Here is an 18,828-nt window from a genome sequence, read left to right on the forward strand (position 1 = left end):
CCAACGCTATCATCCGCTGAGGTAGGCTAGTTTCACACTAGCGTTCGTGGGCGCAGCGCAGGGCCGCCGCTAAGCCCCACCCCCGGCCGCGCCCCCTCCGGTCAGTTCCTCCTCTGATCGCATGAGGCTGCATGCGATCAGCGTATTCTATATTTAGCGTTGGATACACTGACCATGCGCTGGTCTGATTTTGCTGGCGCTGCGCCCAGCGCACAAAAACGCGCTGTGTTGCATTTTTGTGCTCTGGGCGCAGTGCCAGCAAAATCAGACCAGCACATGGTCAGCGCACAATCAGCGTATCCAACGCTAAATATAGGATACGCTGATCGCATGCAGCCTCATGCGATCAGAGGAGGAACTGACCGGAGGGGGCGCGACCGGGGATGGGGCTTAGCGGCGGCCCTGCGCTGCGCCCACGAACGCTAGTGAGAAACTAGCCTAAGCTGTACATCGCAGCTGACAACTTATTTGAATGGCCATGATCGGTATTAGCACCGATAGCAGCTGTTTAACCCCTTATATACCGCTATCAATTGTGACTGTATTAAGTTTGAAAGGAATGCGGTCCGCCAGCTTAAATTTTTTTTTATGCGCGGCCCATTTACTCTGCCGAGTTTGAGACCCCTGGTCTATAGGGTCATCCAAATGTCCATGGTTCTCTACGGGGTTCATGGATAGCACTCGTACCTATGATAGTCTATAGGGTCATCCAAATGTCCATGGTTCTCAATGGTGTGGTAGAGCGGCTCACTCGGCTGGACACTGAGGTATATCCGGAACACTGTCTCTTTAAGAAAATGCTTGGTTTATTGAAGACAGCATAAATCAAGCTTTGGAAAGTAAGCACACCCCTCCGGGCAAAACAGTAAAACAAAGAAACCAAAAGAAGCACAGTCCTTTTCCTAACGGGGATCAGCCCGCTAACAGGCAGTAATGTCCACGGTTCAGATTAGTACGCACTTTCCTGGAGTGCTCTCTCTCCAGGCACCTCCTGAACACTGGAAGTTTTAGCAGTCAGCCATTTAAGCCCAGACCTTGTGACTGATCACATGATCCTGACCTCACACAGGTCCTGTAATTACACTGCAGGTGGAGATACGTTAACCTCCTCCCACCCGCTTTATGAAAGTCCACTGAAACCAGACCATCATATTAATTTATATAAACTGTGCCAACACGCAGTGTGCTGGAGGAAACTATGCTGGTTTTACATCACTGACTCCATCTTGCGCAGTGACACTTATCTCCCCTCCATCACTTCACCAGTAACTCTGTCACAACGGGTTTCATGGATAGCACTTGTACCTATGATAGTCTATAGGGCCATCCAGACATCCATGGTTCTCTGAGGGTTTCATGGATAGCCCTCGTACCTATGATAGTCTATAGGTTCATCCATACATCCATGTTCTCTGAGGGTTTCATGGATAGCCCTCGTACCTATGATAGTCTATAGGGTCTTCCATACATCCATGGTTCTCTGTGGGTTTCATGGATAGCACTCGTACCTATAATAGTCTATAGGGCCATTCAGATGTCCGTGGTTCTCTGCAGGTTTCATGGATAGCACTCGTGCCTATGATAGTATATAGGGCCATCCAGATGTCCATGGTTCTCTGCGCGTTTCATGGTGTAACGCTTTCGCCCTGACTGGGTGGCGCGAGCGAGGATCGTGGCCCCACTGTGCCACAAAAAAGACTACCCTGGAAGGGGCATGACTAAGCAGCTACCTTGGTGTTCACTGGAGCCTCTGATGGTGAGGTTAGACTTGTGCAGCATATAGCTGCCAGGTACCACTCCAGGGCGGTGTTTGGCTTTAGCAGCTGATCCCTTTGGGGACAGAACATTACTGACATGTGCGGGCAAGTACAGACGGGCACGGCTGGCACTCTGGCAGGCGGGCACGACTGGCACTCTGGCAAGCGGGCACTGCTGGCACTCTGGCATGCGGGTATGGCTGGCAATCTGGCAGGTGGGCACGGGTAGTGTAAGAGACAGGTAGGAACCCGTGCAGACTGGAGGGACCAGAACCGTAATGGGTAGGACAGGAACACAGGCAGGTACGAGTAGTGTAACAGAACAGGTAGAAACCAGTTTAGACTGGAAGGACAACAACCCGCAGGACGGGAGCAGATCCGAACCACAAGATGTGGAACGGGAGCGAAGCAGAACTGTAAGGTGCGGAACAGGAGTGGAGCAGAGTCACAGGATGTGGAGCAAAGAGCAGAGCAGAAGGAGTAGACACAAGGCTACACACAGCTGAGTAGGGAAGGAAACAGACAAGGATACAAACAGGTACAAAGAACGGACTAGGTACAGACAAGGACGGACACGGGGTTCAGGCCTGACTATGCAGCCCTCAGGGAGATGGAACACAAGACACAACGAGCACAGAAACCGGTCTGGGTATGCAGCCCCCAGATAGGCAGATAACAGGCCAGGACCTGGCAACTCAGCAGCAAGGTACAGACTGACAGAGTTTTTTGCTCAGGCATCTCCCTGTGGGTGGAGATGCCTTAAGTAACCGATGCCTCTTGGCAATAGGCTGGGGCCAAATTAGGGGCGTGCACACTGTCTCAATAAAACTCAGGAAGTGCCGGCGCCGCCCCCCTAAGCATACAGCCAGGAAGTATGCAGCAAACAAGGACATGAGGCCCACAGCCAGGAGCCGGAAAAGGACAGCACTCACAGCCTGGCCCAGAGTGGTGAGTAAGATGGGAAGCCATGCATTGATGCCGGCAGGGATGTTACACATTGATAGCACTAGTACCTATGATAGTATATAGGGCCATCCAGATGTCCATGGTTCTCTACGGGTTTCATGGATAGCACTCATACCTATTATAGTCTATAGGGCCATCCAGATGTCCGTGGTTCTCTACGGGTTTGATGGATAGCACTCATACCTATGATAGTCTATAGGGCTATCCAGATGTCCGTGGTTCTCTACGGGTTTCATGGATAGCACTCATACCTATGATAGTCTATAGGGCCATCCAGATGTCTGTGGTTCTCTACAGGTTTCATGGATAGCATTCGTACCCATGATAGTCTATAGGGCCATTTAATTGTCCATGATGTCCAAGAAATCGCGGAGACTTGCCTGAAATTGATCCGAGCATTGGATCAAAATTGCCAATATAAGTCTAGCAGGATGTCATCCGACTGTCACATTGGAGAAGGTGGAGAAAACGTTTTTTTTTTATCTGTTTGTGGAAAACCGTGATGTGTGAATGAGGCCTTAGTCCTACTATTGATTTCCTCTTCATGGTTGGATGGTGCCACCATTACATATACAGATCCATTCTTCCCGATGTGAGCGGTGGGTTCATAAGTCACTAACCTGTAACTCAATCTCCAGCGCTTTCATGTTGGTAAGATCAGGGTGCTGACTTGTGCTACGTGCATTGTTGTGTCTGATGGCTGAATGTTCTGGTGAACCCCATCTGTTAGCGGTTTAGTGGTTCTTCTTATCTCCTGAACTAGATGAACAAGCCTAGTCACTTCTGAAATCTGAAGGTGAGAAGTAAATGACACTATATATTAAGACACTGATGTCCTGTGTTGTTCTCATTAAAGGAAAACTCACGTCACAACAGAAAATCTAACACCACTCGTTCTGTGCGTTCCTTAAAGGGAACCTGCCCCGTTCTACATGCTGCCCGATCTGCGGACAGCCCGGTATAGAGATGGAAAAGCTGAGCAGAATGATATATGACTTTGTGGGAAAAGATTCAGTTTAACTTGTATTTTAATCATTGAAATCCTTGGTGTCTGTATGTATTACAGTCCAGTGGGCAGTCCTACTATGTAAATCACTGACTTGGACCGCCCACTGGACTCACATGCAAGCAAACTCTAGGGATTTCAATTAAGAAAGTGCAAGTTTTACTGAAACATTTCTCGCAAAGAAATTTATATTAATTTGATCTGCTCCTGATCTTTATCATTGCAGAACAGAGACCGTGTTAGGTTCCTTTTAAAGGGAGTGTGACATATCCGCGTGCTGTTTCTTCTTGGATGGATCCAAACACGCGTTTTAAAGGCTGATCTGTATCTCTGGGCCATATGCCTTGTATAGTGAGTGCTCGGTTGGCTGACCGCTCTCTCTTATTCCACCATACATGCTGCTGAGCATACCAGTGTTTTCTATGGGGAGAGTGGAGTACACCGCTATCGGAAACCTCTAGCCGCTGCCGATCTCCTAGGGAGGCAAGGATAAGCTTTGTAATTCAGCATGTCTGACCCCTTTACTCCCCAACATTATCTGCCAGAGAGTCAGGAGGTCCCCCTACATATGGGATAGTCCTTCTGCTTTACCCAAAACTGTGTATGGGGCCCTTAAAGAGGATGTCCCCAATTCAAAAGTTAATGGTTTCAAGCCCAGGAATAGGTACCTCCACGCCCAACGCTGCGTCCAAAGCCGGTCTCCTGGCATCAACATCCTGCAGGGGCATCAAATGACCGCTGCAGCTAATCAGCTGCCACTGATCACTGACACTCTTCTACTCATATGGCGAAGGTTACTTGCAGCCGATCAATGGATGCTGATGATATGTGTCGCACCCCCCTCCCCCAGATGTTGATATCAGGAAGCCGTCAGGGGATACAGTACTGAATGCGGAGGTGAGTATTGTTTTTTTTTGTTTAATACCCCATCCTTGGCCCATTAACTTGTAGCATCTCTACTTTCTTCCTGCATTGTCACCTTTCCTTTTTATCTTCCTTCATGGACCACATCAATTATCTCTTTATTGAGGTTTTGCATGTGTTTGTCATTGGTACAAACAAGTCCTAATTACAGCAATCAGCAGTCAATCTGTCGCCTTTCCTACAAGAAATCTCAGTATACGTGACATTAGCAAACGAGAGCTCGTTACCTTGATGAAGCAAGTGCTGCCTCTGCTCCTTGCTGCTCTACTGTCATTTTCTGTCTGATTCCCTCTTTTTATGTGCCGCGTCGTTCACCTTTATGACACTTGCTTGTGTTTTTTTTATTTTTTCTGTATCACAGGACAACAATCAAAGAGAACGTAGTCACGATTAAACTCCAGAAACAGCTAGCAGACAAGAACAGGGCTCTTACCGAGATGGAGAGCAAGTTAAATCTGCTCCAAGAGGTACGTGTCACCTTAAGCGGGTATTCCCGTCACCAAGATCCTATTCCAGTATGTAAAAGGTGTAGTATTAGCGAATACCTCCAATTAGAAATGTAGGATAGTTCTTCTGATAACCTATGTCGCTTACCCCATGTGCAAACCTGAATAAAGCAAACTTTGCCTTTAACCTCTTTAAAGAGAATTTGTCAGCTGGTTTGTGTCATGTAATCCGAGACCAGCATGTTGTAGGTGAAGCGAGGTGTGTCACTTACTAGGCTTCGTTTTGCTGCTCAAATACGATCAGTGTTTCAGCATCAGGAGATTATCACTACAGGACAACTGGTCTTGCGACTGCTAGTCCAACCATGCCACCAGCACTGATTAGCAGCTCTCTGTCACTATGCAAAGTCCACACAACTGCTGTACCCAGTAAACTAAGGGACACATCACTTGAATCAGGGTTTTTGTCCCTTTGTCATGCTGCTGTCAGATTACATAGCAAAACCTACTGACTGACTCCTTTTAAACGGTTATTCCAGAAGATCAACTTATCTCCTATCCATGGAATATGAACTAAATTGCTGAGCATTGGGGGACTGAAGGCTGTGTACTCCAGCAATCCCAAGCTCATGGCTCTGCAGCCCCATGCAGAATTGAGCAGAGTTGCACATGTGCCGGCCTGCACTCCATTTATTGTCTGTGGTTCTACCAGCAATCAGCAAGCCCAACCGCTGGTAGTCAGTGTGTGCAAAGATCATTGTGAAGGGAGTGGGAGCAGAGGGAGCTGTGATGTCATGTACTGCACATAGTGCAATTGTAACACAGACTGAACTGATGAGACTTCTGAAAAGTCTTCTGTCTAAAATACCCCTAGTTGTTAATCTGTAAATTGCAAGATTCCTTCCTTCCTCCCTTCCTTCTTTCCTTTCTTTCCTTCCTTTCTTTTCCTTCCTTCCTTTCCTTCCTTCTTTCTTTCTTTCCTTCTTTCCTTTCTTCCTTCCTCCATTTCTCCTTTCCTTACTTTCTTCCTTCCTCCCTTTTTTCCTTCCTTCCTTCTTCTCTTCCTTCCTTTCCTTCCTTTCTTGCTTTCCTTCCTTCCTTCCTTCCTTCCTCCCTCCCTCCCTCTCTTTCTTCTTTCCTTTCTTCCTCCCTTTCTCTTTCATTTCTTCCTCCCCTTCTTCTTTCCTTTATTCCTTCCTTTCTCCCTTTGTTCCTCTATTTCTAATTTACTTTCTTCCTTCCTCCCTTTCTATACTTCATTCCTGCCTTTCTTCGTTCCTTACTTTCTTCCTTCCTCCCTTTCTATACTTCATTCCTGCCTTTCTTCGTTCCTTACTTTCTTCCTTCGTCACTTCTTTCCTTACTTTCTTCCTTCCTCCCTTACTTCCTTCCTCCTTTCTTCTTTCCTTACTTTCTTCCTTTCTCCCTTTCTTCCTTCCTTTCTCTATTTCTTCTTTCGTTACTTTCCTCTTTCTTTCCTTCCTTCCTTCTTTTTTCTTTCCTTCCTTCCTTCCTTCCTTTCTTACTTTCTTTCTTTGCTTCCTCCCTTCCTTCCTTCCTTCCTTCCTTCCTTCCTTCCTTTCTTCCTTCCTTCCTTTCTTCTTTTCTTTCTTCTTTTCTTCATTCCTATTCAGAATGTGATATAAAAAAATAATAAAATAAAACATTACTAAAAGTTGTATTAGAAATATAAAACTAACCCCTGATACAAGTAGCAGGCCCTTTTCGGATGAGTCGCCCTTTAGGGCCCGGAGTAGGCTGCGTTCTTCTTAAGGTAAGCCTCATTTCCAAGTAGGTGCAAGTCCTCGGGTCAGTGACTGTTGATTTGTGGCTTCGCGTTTTGCCACAGCTTGGTCAGAGACCCTCGCCATACACATACATGACCCTTCTGTAGGTTTCGTACAGATATATGTTTCTATACATCATTTTTAGACTATTAATATTTATGTCTCCTACTTTTGATCTCTGTTACTGGATTTCCATTTATACTGCTCTCGGTTTCCGGAGAGGCATTTATTCATTAGCTCTCTCCTACACGCTGCCTTATCCAGAGGTGTGGAAAATTAAATGGCCGGTCCTCCTTTTCATCTTTTCATACTCGCGAGAGTCTTTTTAAAGCCATTCAAGCAAATGGAGACACATTTGACTATTTATACACGAGTGCCGAAGGCTTCTGCGCCCGTTTCAAGCATTGTGCTTCGGTTTTTCTCTAAGGTGGTTCATTTACAAATCCTCTTTCCCTTCCTATTGGCTTCTATAATTCCTCGGCCTCGGGCTTGTATCCTCCGTTCTCCCATTGTAGAGCGATGCCATTGGTCCAGCTTCTCGCTTCCTGTCCTTCATTGATCTGTGGTGGATGATGAAATGATCTCATCTTCTCGATCACGTGGGCGAGACATCTCTCGGCTATTTCTGGCAATCCCATAAACAATTAATGGAGTTGTGGTGCCACACTCCATTCATACTGGCCACTTTAGAGCCCTCTTCTTGGAATTGATGGGGGGCTCCAGTGGTGGGACCCTCAACTATTACGAAGCCATTATCTTTCCGCAAGAGCACTTTACTCGTTAAGCTTCAAATCTTTGGTATGTTTACATGGGTCAATGATCTGGAGCTTAAAGCGTATTCCCATCTCCAAGATCCTATCCCAACATGTCATAATAATAGCAAATCACTCTAATTAGAAATGTAGTATAGTTCTTCTGATTCGCTATGTCGCTTTCCCCGTGTGCAGGGCATTGCAGTAGCTGTTTACGGCCGCTCATATAGTGACAGTTATCCATTAGTGGTCATGACCATGGATACCTAGACTACTGCAATGCCCTGCACATGGGGTACGCGACATCACAAATCAAAATAACTATACTACATTTCTAATTGGAGGAATTTGCTAATATTATTATTATTACAGTTACTAAGGATTGGAATAGGATCTTGGTGATGGAAATACACTTTTAAGACCCCCATACACATACTAGCTGGACCTGCAGATATCGAAGGTTTCATCAGTTGTCTATTTTGTATTCGGCCCTCCGGATTCCTTCCTGACAGACGATGTTGCAGAAGATAAGTATTTGGGATGTCCGATCTTGGTGAGATAAGCCACCATAGGACTCTGACAGCGGATCTTTTGTAGAGAACATTAGAGCTCCGAATGATTGAGCACTCCTGAGCATGGAGGAGTCAGCGGGTTATATCTACCAGACGAATAATCGGCTGAATCATTGGAATCTGTCACCCTTTTTTTCGACTATCAGCTGCCGGTATGGACATCAGGGACTTATCTACAGCATTCTATAATGCTGTAGATAAGCCCCCGATGTAACCTGAAATAGAAGAAAAACACGTTAGATTATACTCACCGGGGGGCGGTCCGGTCCGATGGGTTTCACGGTCCGGTCCGGCGCCTCCCATCTTCATACAAGGCCGTCCTCTTCTTCCTGTCGTGGCTCCGGCACAGGCTCACTGCTCTGCCCTGTTGAGGGGACCTCTCCCCGCGCCTGCGCACTGCAGGACTCTGCTCTGCCCTCAACAGGGCAGAGCAGTGCGCCTGCGCAGGAGCCACGACAGGAAGGAAGGAAGAGGACTGCATCATATGAAGATGGGAGGCGCCGGACTGGACCGCCATACCCATCGGACTGGACTGCCCTCCCCCGGGTGAGTATAATCTAAGTCGTTTATCTTTCAGGTTACATCGGGGGCTTATCTACAACATTACAGAATGCTGTAGGTAAGCCCCTGATGTCAGTGCCGGCAGCTAATAGTCGAAAAAAAAGGGTGACAGATTCCCTTTAATACCCAATTATCTGCCTGTGTAAATAGGTCTTAAGTAGAGATGGCGATCCCGAACATTAAAGTTTGGGGTCTACACGGAAAACCTAGTGTTCTTGCATGGACCCCGAACACAGACTTCGTCAGGAAGTTTGTGGTACTGTTTGGGCTCGAAACCCAGAACAGCATGAGAAACACCAGTGACTCTGATCGGTGGTAAGATCATTACCGCCAGTCCATGAGCTGCCATATGACAGCGTGAGCCAGCAGCTGTGACCAGCGGTAAAAAGGTTATCTCCAGCCACAGGTGTTGGCTGATAAGAGATTACCACTCCCATCAGCCTACGCTTGCTGTCGCTGCTAACAGCAAGAGCTGGAACCGTTGATTGGAGTATTAATCAGCCGACACCTGTGCTATAAATAATAATGAAAAATGATGTGAGGTCTCTTCTATTTTTGATAACCAGCACATGCAAAACTGACAGCTGCGGGCTGAAACCCTCAGCTGTCAGCTTTATCATGGCTGTTTATCGAGAATAGAGGGGTCCTACACTTTTTTTTTATTATTTTCTAAATAAATTTAAAAAAAAAAAACCGTTGTGGGGTCCCCCCCATTTTGAACAACCAGTCAACCTAAAGCAGACAGCTGGTGACTGGTATTTTCAAACTGATATGGGGCTATGGATGTTTCTAGTACATATTATTAGCTCGTTTATGATTACTTTTTGCTTTTTGCCAACATCACATATGGCTGCATTTAAATACTTATCTTGACCCCATGCTAAATATCTGCTTTCTTCGGGAAAATTGGTGGTTCAAGCTCACAAAGATCTGACTCACATTTTTTCTTCTCACATACAGTGGGGAATATAAGTATTTGAAACACTGCCGATTTTGCAAGTTTTCCCACCAAACCATTGTATTTTGGTCTCCTCTGACCACGTGATTTTCTCCCATGCCTCCTCTACATCTTCCAGATGGTCATTGGCGATCTTCAAACAGGCTTGGACATGTTCTGGTATGAGCCGGGGGACTTTGCGTGCCCTGCAGGGTTTTAATCCATGATGGTGTAGTGTGTTACTAATGGTAATGTTGATTCTGTGGTCTCACCTCTCCTCAGGTCATTGAAAAGGTCCTGCCATGTAGTTCTGGGCTGATTACTGACCTATAACAGAATCATCCTTACCCCACGGGGTGAGATCTTGACAGTCATCTTGTGTTTCTTCCATTTTCTAATAATTGCACCAACAGTTGTTGCCTTCTCACCAAGCTATTTGCCTATTGTCCTGTAGCCCATCCCAGCCTTGTGCAGGTCTACAATTTTTGTCCACGGTGTCCTTAGTCAGCTCTTTGGGCTTGGCCATGGTGGAGAGGTTGGAGTGTGATTGTGTGGAACGGTGTCTTTTATACAGGTAATGAGTTCAAACAGGTGCAATTAATTCACGTAATGAGTTCAGAGTAGGCGGGCTTCTTAAAGAAAAACTAACAGGTCTGTATGAGCCAGAATTCTTGCTGGTTGGTAAGTGATCAAATAATTATATTATGCAATAAAATCCAATTATGTAAAAATCCTACAATGTGATTTTCTGTTTTTTTTTTTTGTTTTTAGATCCTGTCTCTCACAGGTGAAGTGTACCGACGATAACAATTACAGACCTTTCCATTCTTTGTAGGCGGGAAAACTTGCAAAATCGGCCGCGTATCAAATACTTACGTTCCCCCACTGTATTTCCGTGAGAACATCTGATTTTTCCATGTGTTGTTATAGATCCGGATCTAATCGCTTTCTTACATTGCTATGCTTCAGAATTTAAAAACCGTGAAGACGAGTCAAGAAGCGTTTGTGATGGACGTGGAGAACCTCAATAGTCAGCTAAAAGAGGAACGCCTGAAGAACTTTCACCTGGAGAAGCAACTGCAGACCAGCACCTTCTCGCAGCGCAGGGTCGACGAGGTCGGTATCCATTGCTTCATATAGTGGTACCACGAAATATCTATTTGTCAATAATAATAATCCATAGTATACATACAGTCGGGTCCGCGTCCACAGGTTTTGACACATGGTTCTGTAAAATAATCCTATAACTGATTTTTCTGCTGTTGCTGGTCACTAACATAGGCCATTACTTGGGTTCTTCTGTTGTTTGGGACCCTCGCTTTGTCAGAGAGGAAAGTGTATCTCACTCTGGAGGCACCTCTCCTGCCCTGCCTAACACAGACAACTATTTAATTATTTATTTTTTTGACAACTATTTATTAACCTTCGTTTTACTTTTATTTTTTTTTCCCATAAAACAATAGTACACATGAAAATAAACCTTGTAACATAACTTAGAAAGAGATTTTACGGTGAGTACACAAAAATCCCCCCTTTTTTTTTTTCCCCCGGACTGAGGTTTCATTGTAAAATTTGTCAATTCACAGGTAGAATTTGTCTTCAGCCAGTACAGACTTTTTCCCATCACTGAGATAGGAGGTGACTGTTGGTGCTCGTAAAGTTCAATGGCAAAATGTAAACTGTTGTTTCAGGAGAACTTGCAGCAGAATATCTGTTTCTTCCTCTAGCTTCTCCACATAGAGCACCAAATACCACCCCCTAATGCAGTAATCTGAAACATCTATCTTCACGGAATGCAGATTTTTTGTTTTCTGATTTTTACCAATGAATTTAGATTGAAAAATCAATCCAGGAGGGCAGAGATAGGAGATGATGTTTGGTGCTTTTATGAAGGAGGAAGAGCTTGAGGCAGGCGCAGGCATTCTGCTGCAAGTTCTCCTGAAGCGACAGTTACAGTTCTCCATAGAGCTTTATGAGCACCAACTGTCATCTCCTAGCTCAGTAATGGGAAAGTCTGTATTCGGTGAAGACAGAGTTTACCTCTGAATTGAGAATTGTTCTGTGCTCTTATCAGTCTGTGTAATCGGGCCATTAAACTAGCACAGATCGCCTTGTATTTATTCGATTGGGCCAAATCAGCCCATCTAGATGGATCTTGAAGAGATCTTACATATTACGACTAGCGATGAGTGAGCGTGCTCAGATTAGGAGGTATCAGAGCATGCTCGTGTGCTAACTGAGTGTCTTCGGCGTGCTCAAATATTATGTTCGAGTCCCCGCGGCTGCGTGTCTCATGGGTGTTCGACAGCCGCAACACATGCAGGGATTACCTGTTTGTTAGACAATCCCTGCATGTGTTGCAGCTATCGAACAGCCATGAGACATGCAGCCACGAGACTCGGAACATATTTTTAGAGCACGCCAAAGACACTCGATTAGCACATGAGCATGCTTAGATAACACCTTATCCCAGCACACTCGCTCATTAGTAATTATGAAATGTCACCTCTGGTGGCGCTACAGGGAGACTTACTGGTTTCCCCATAGATTGGAGCTGATCATTATGGGGTCTAACATGGGGACACTTAGGCTCCTGATTATTGTCTAGTTTTGTATGTTTCCCCCCCCTTTTTTTTTTTTTGTTTGCACCCATTTCATTTTTCTGTTTGCTCTTTTTTTAAGTATATATTACATGGGCTCGCCTGTTTCTTTTTTGTTTTCGGATTTACGATTCCAAGTAATTTTGGCTGATTCTTTTTAGATGACTGTTTAAAGTCACAAAATTTGATACGACTCAACTCCAGTCCCTGCCCCACCTTCCCAGAGTGATTTTCCGTGCACCAGGCAAAAAAAGTAAAAATTTTTTGCCTACTTTTTGCACAGAAGTTGGAAAAATGATGAATAACAGGGCGAATAGACCATTTTTTGACTTTGTGCAAATTTCATGAACCGCGTGCGTCAGCTTCGATGAATTTGGCAGGGCAAACATCAGCGAATGCTACAAGGGCAAAAATAAAATTGACTGCAAGAAAAAAAAACAAAACACGAATTTTGAATTTTTAGTGTTCAGTTTATTGTACAGGGACCCTTGTAACATGAATGAAATATCTGAAGCGGAGAACCTTTACTCCAGCATATCAGTGCAGTATGTGTCCATTCACAGCTCTCCGAGTACCAAGGAGTGCTATTGTGCAGGGAAAAAGCTGAAAAGGAATCTTTCAGTGGGTTTTTGCTATGTAATCTTACAGCAGCATGATGTAGGGGCAGAGACCCTGATTCCAGCAATGCATCACTTGGTTTACTGTGTGCCACAGTTGTGATACAATCTGCTGCAGATTTAGCAGAGCTCAGCTGTTGATTCCTGTACAATCCCGCCCACATCACTGATTAGCCGCTTTCTGTGTACACTGCAAGCTGCCAATCACTGGTGGGGGCTTAGCTGGACTAGCAGGCACAAGACACATAGTCCTTGATTGATAATCTGGTGTGTTTTTAAACCATTCCCACACCACTGATTGGCAGTTTGCTGACAGTGTACACAGAAAGCAGCCAATCAGTGGTGGGGGTGTGGTTGGACTAGGAGGCAAGAGACACCAATCAGTGGTGGGGGCGTGGTTGGACTAGGAGGCAAGAGACACCAATCAGTGGTGGGGGCGTGGTTGGATTAGGAGGCATGAGACACCAATCAGTGGTGGGAGTGGTAGGACTAGGAGGCATGAGACACCAATCAGTGGTGGGGGCGTGGTTGGACTAGGAGGCATGAGACACCAATCAGTGGTGGGGGTGTGGTTGGACTAAGAGGCATGAAACACCAATCAGTGGTGGGGGTGTGGTTGGACTAGGAGGCATGAGACATCAATCAGTGGTGGGGGCGTGGTTGGACTAGGAGGCAAGAGACACCAATCAGTGGTGGGAGCGTGGTTGGACTATGAGGCAAGAGACACCAATCAGTGGTGGGGGCGTGGTTGGATTAGGAGGCATGAGACACCAATCAGTGGTAGGGGCGTGGTTGGACTAGGAGGCATAAGACACCAATCAGTGGTGGGGGCGTGGTTGGATTAGGAGGCATGAGACACCAATCAGTGGTGGGGGCGTGGTTGGACTAGGAGGCAAGAGACACCAATCAGTGGTGGGGGCGTGGTTGGACTAGGAGGCATGAGACACCAATCAGTGGTGGGGGCGTGGTTGGACTAGGAGGCATGAGACACCAATCAGTGGTGGGGGCGTGGTTGGACTAGGAGGCATGAGACACCAATCAGTGGTGGGGGCGTGGTTGGACTAGGTGGCATGAGACACCAATCAGTGGTGGGGGCGTGGTTGGACTAGGAGGCATGAGACACCAATCAGTGGTGGGGGCGTGGTTGGACTAGGAGGCATGAGACACCTAGTTCTGTAGAGAAAATCACTGATTGTATCAAAAATAAAGCACTGATTGTATTGAAACAGCAAAACACAGCCAAGTAAGTGACACATCGCTGGAATCAGGGTCTCATGCTGCTCCCAGGTTACATAGCAAAGTCCTGCTAGCAGATTCCCTTTACATATATTGTAATGGAATATATATTTTTATATGATCTTTAAATGATCTTTTAGAATAAAGTCCCGGTGTGACCTAATTCTGTCCCACATTATACATTTTTATACATTTTGTTCTTTTTTTTTCTTTTTTAATGCTGATTTTTTTTTTTATTTTTTTTTTTTCACTTAGCGAGGTTTAGTTCCAGCCCATTTCTAGAGCTAGACAAGGAAATCGGGATTATGCATGCCACATCCATTTAATAATTCAGCCACTCTGCATCTCAGCGCGTGTCACAGTTCAGCGGAATGAAATCATAGAAAAGAAGACATCTTTGTTCTGTCGAGAAGCTAAGCTGGGCTTTTTTTTCTTTCTCCTTTTTCTTCTCCGCCAGTGGTTCTCTTTGGTATCTTTTTAAAGCGCTTGTAATTGAAATTTTGCATTAAAACAGATGAGTTGTGATTCAAGTGTGGCAGAGGTTTTACAATTCTCATCTCCTGTCAACACTGTCATTAGACAGGTTTTTTTTTTTTTTTAGTTTATTTATTTTTTCTGCTCCTATTCATCCCTTTTTCGACGGGAAGCGACTTTATTACATGTTTTTCACAAAATTCATATGTATGAATGTCAATTAATAAGGTGGATGGTATATGTGCCATGCTGATGCTAATGTAAAATGTGAATTATTGACTAAGCCGTGACTTTTTCTGCCTTTTTTTTTTCTTGTATTATTTATTAATTAATTGAATACCTAGCCCATATGGGATGACTGCTGTAATCTATTATCTGCTTCAATTTTGACTTGCAAATTTATTATTAAAGGGGCTCGCAGGAGAATAGACAAACCGATATGATTTAGTCGGTAAATGGCGCCACTCTTTTCCATAGTCTGTGTCTGGTATCGCAACTCAGAGACATCAACAAGCAACATAAGGAAGCGTGTAGGGACCAAAATTAATTTTAAAAAAATACCTTTTATTAGAATAAGAGTGGAAAACATGTAAATAACCAATGTAATAGATACAAAATCAGGTTCAGCCAGCAAGGATTAGGTTAAAACTCCTTTAAAGGGAACTTGTCAATTGACTCATGCTGTCCAAACCAACCAGAGAAAGCTGGCCAGGGACCATAGGGAGAGACGGCACTAGTCCAGTGCACCCCCCCAGGCTGGCTTTTCCCCACCTCCTTCCAGGTGATTGACAGGTCTCTCCAGTGTGTGTACATAGGGAGAGACCTGGCCATCACCTGGAGATAGGAAAAGCAATCGTGCAGCGAAGCTTTGGTCCGTGTTGCCCATAATTCAGGCAGCATGAATCTAGTGTCTGGTTTCCCTTTAAACCTTTCTCAGGAGGCGAGCCTCGCTATGATCTTTTTCAACTACTTTGTATAAAAGTTTCTACTTTTCTAATTTAGCTACTTGATCGAATCAATGACTTGGAGAAGGAACGAGATCTCTTAAAGGAAAACTCCGACAAACTGTTTAACAGGTATGAAACTTATTATAAGTCGTATATATGTCCCATGCTACAAGTTTCTCTGAAATGCTTAAAAATGAGCTATGACCTGGAAACCTTAGAGGAAACCTGTCACAATAAAAATACAATCCAGTCTGCAGGCATTTGGGGAATCTGTCACCATGAAAATCAGTCCAGTCTGCAGGCATCATGTTATAGAGCAAGGGGAGTTGGAGAACCTGCCTCCATAAAAAATCAGTCGAGTCTGCAGGCATTATGTTATAGAGCAAGGGGAGTTGGAGAACCTGTCTCCATAAAAAATCAGTCCAGTCTGCAGGCATCATGTTTTAGAGCAAGGGGAGTTGGAGAACCTGTTTCCATAAAAAAGCAGTCCAGTTTGCAGGCATCATGTTATAGAGCAAGGGGAGTTGGAGAACCTGTGACCATAAAAAACAGTCCAGTCTGCAGTCATCATGTTATAGAGCAAGGAGAGCTGGAGAACCTGTCTCTATAATAAATCAGTCCAGTCTGCAGTCATCATGTTCTAGAGCAAGGGGAGTTGGAGAACCTGTCTCCATATTAAATCAGTCCAGTCTGCAGGCATTAAGTTGTCTCTGAGGAAGAACCTGGTGTAAGGTTCGAAACGCGTCAGGCGTGGGGGTCTGTTTTCCCCTTTATGGTTTTATCATGAAATTATGTGAATAAAACTCATCGTGGATTTTATCAAGTCTCCAGTGCCGGATCTTCCTTCTCTTTTCATGTTTGCAACACATGGTGGTCAGCCATTGATCCCTAGGCACGACCGGCTTACAGGACTATTTTGGTGAGCACAAATTTCCCTTTCCCCTTCCTAATTTTCTAAATAGAGCAAGGAGAGTTGGAGAACCTGTCACCATAAAAATACAATCCAGTCTGCAGGCATTATGTTATAGAGCAAGGGGAGTTGGGGAATCTGTCACCATGAAAATCAGTCCAGTCTGCAGGCATCATGTTATAGAGCAAGGGGAGTTGGAAAACCTGTCTCCGTAAAAAATCAGTCCAGTCTGCAGGCATTATGTTATAGAGCAAGGGGAGTTGGGGAATCTGTCACCATGAAAATCAGTCCAGTCTGCAGGCATCATGTTATAGAGCAAGGAGAGTTGGAGAACCTGTCACCATAAAAATACAATCCAGTCTGCAGGCATTATGTTATAGAGCAAGGGGAGTTGGGGAATCTGTCACCATAAAAATACAATCCAGTCTGCAGGCATTATGTTATAAAGCAAGGGGAGTTGGGGAATCTGTCACCATGAAAATCAGTCCAGTCTGCAGGCATCATCTTATAGAGCAAGGGGAGTTGGAAAACCTGTCTCCATAATAAATCAGTCCAATTTGCAGTCATCATGTTATAGAGCAAGGGGAGTTGGAGAACCTGCCTCCATAAAAAATCAGTCGAGTCTGCAGGCATTATGTTATAGAGCAAGGGGAGTTGGAGAACCTGTCTCCATAAAAAATCAGTCCAGTCTGCAGGCATCATGTTTTAGAGCAAGGGGAGTTGGAGAACCTGTTTCCATAAAAAAGCAGTCCAGTTTGCAGGCATCATGTTATAGAGCAAGGAGAGCTGGAGAACCTGTCTCTATAATAAATCAGTCCAGTCTGCAGGCATTATGTTATAGAGCAAGGGGAGTTGGAGAACCTGTGACCATAAAAAACAGTCCAGTCTGCAGGCATCATGTTATAGAGCAAGGGGAGTTGGAGAACCTGTCTCCATAATAAATCAGTCCAGTCTGCAGTCATCATGTTATAGAGCAAGGAGAGCTGGAGAACCTGTCTCTATAATAAATCAGTCCAGTCTGCAGTTATCATGTTATAGAGCAAGGGGAGTTGGAGAACCTGTCTCCATATTAAATCAGTCCAGTCTGCAGGCATTAAGTTATATAACAAGGGGAGTTGGGGAAACTGTCTCCATAAATATCAGTCCAGTCTGCAGGCATCATGTTATAGAGCAAAAGGAGTTGGGGAAACCTGTGACCATGAAAATCAGTCCAATCTACAGACATCATGCAGACCAAAGAGAGTGGCGTACACTGGCACTATAGTTTTGTGAGAGAGGTTTCTGTGTACTTTGTGATTTAATAATTAAAATTTCTGCTCTTTCTGAGATTTATGTCCAGTGGGCGGTCCTATCAACTTTCTTTGTATAAGTGTGCATTCAGAGATAGCTGTCAATCACTGATAGGACCGCCTACTGGACTAAAAGTTGCAGAGAGAGCAGAGGTTTAAATGAATAAGTTTTACTGAATCTTTTCTCACAAAACTATGTATCAATCGACTCAGCTCACTCTGGTCTATAGCATGGTGCCTGAAAATTGGATTGATTTTCATGGTGACAGGTTACCCAATCTATGTTTAAAAAATCTATACTACTGTGCAATTTAGTCATAATAATTCTGGTCCTTTAAGACAGAAGGAGGCTAAATCGTGGGTCTCTGATATCTCACTATTTGACAGCTGTGTGAGACTTCCTGTTTCTCAGCTGTGAGATGCCACTGTGTGGGGAAATACTGGAAGTGTGCAGCATGTAAGCTCAGCAGAGATGCTGTTACCGTGATACAGAAGGGAGGTGTGATATCTTCATTTTGAATGAATTAGGAAAGATGTAATATGTATTTCTGTGTGAAGTGGAGCAGCAGAAGACCTGAAACAGTAATCACAATCCTCTCACAGCTTCACTTTAGTATGCAGTGACTGTCTGCCTTAGTTACACTATATAGTCAGTCAGATTAACCCTTGGTAGTCATCTGATTTCTTCTTTTACAGAATAACCCTTTTACAAGCAGCTATGTCCTCCACTTGCAGATTAATCCTTTAGAAGCAGCCGTATCTCCTTCCTTTATCTCGGCTGCATTATACACAGGAACGTCATCATATTGCATAGTGATAAGTAATATTCAGTGTGATGTAAAGTTTAGGTTCCTGGATGTAGATAAGGTACTTTTGTGTATAATTTGTGTTTCACTGTTTTACTTTTTACTTTTGGTGAATTTATGAGAAAAATAGGTGAATCAATTCTAGCATTGTATTTTATAAACCAGCAAGTCGACAAAACAGGCCAAACCCTGCTAGATATGGGCACACGTCTGCACTTTACCAATTCAGATGATGTATTTA

At 44.6% G+C, this 18,828-nt stretch overlaps 1 protein-coding gene across 1 annotated transcript in view; it reads left to right on the forward strand.

Moving 5' to 3' along the window:
* Positions 1-18,828, forward strand: part of RPGRIP1L (RPGRIP1 like) — a 144,859-nt gene that overhangs the window by 43,573 nt on the left and 82,458 nt on the right. Inside the window, exons 7-9 of the mRNA XM_073576150.1 lie at positions 5,015-5,120; positions 10,678-10,824; positions 15,638-15,711. Coding sequence (XP_073432251.1) covers positions 5,015-5,120; positions 10,678-10,824; positions 15,638-15,711 — 327 coding nt within the window. The remainder of the gene's footprint in view (positions 1-5,014; positions 5,121-10,677; positions 10,825-15,637; positions 15,712-18,828) is intronic.

Source organism: Dendrobates tinctorius, unplaced genomic scaffold, assembly GCF_039654945.1.
Source record: "Dendrobates tinctorius isolate UK_male_01 unplaced genomic scaffold, ASM3965494v1 ptg000047l, whole genome shotgun sequence".
Classification (NCBI taxonomy): Eukaryota; Metazoa; Chordata; class Amphibia; order Anura; family Dendrobatidae; genus Dendrobates; species Dendrobates tinctorius.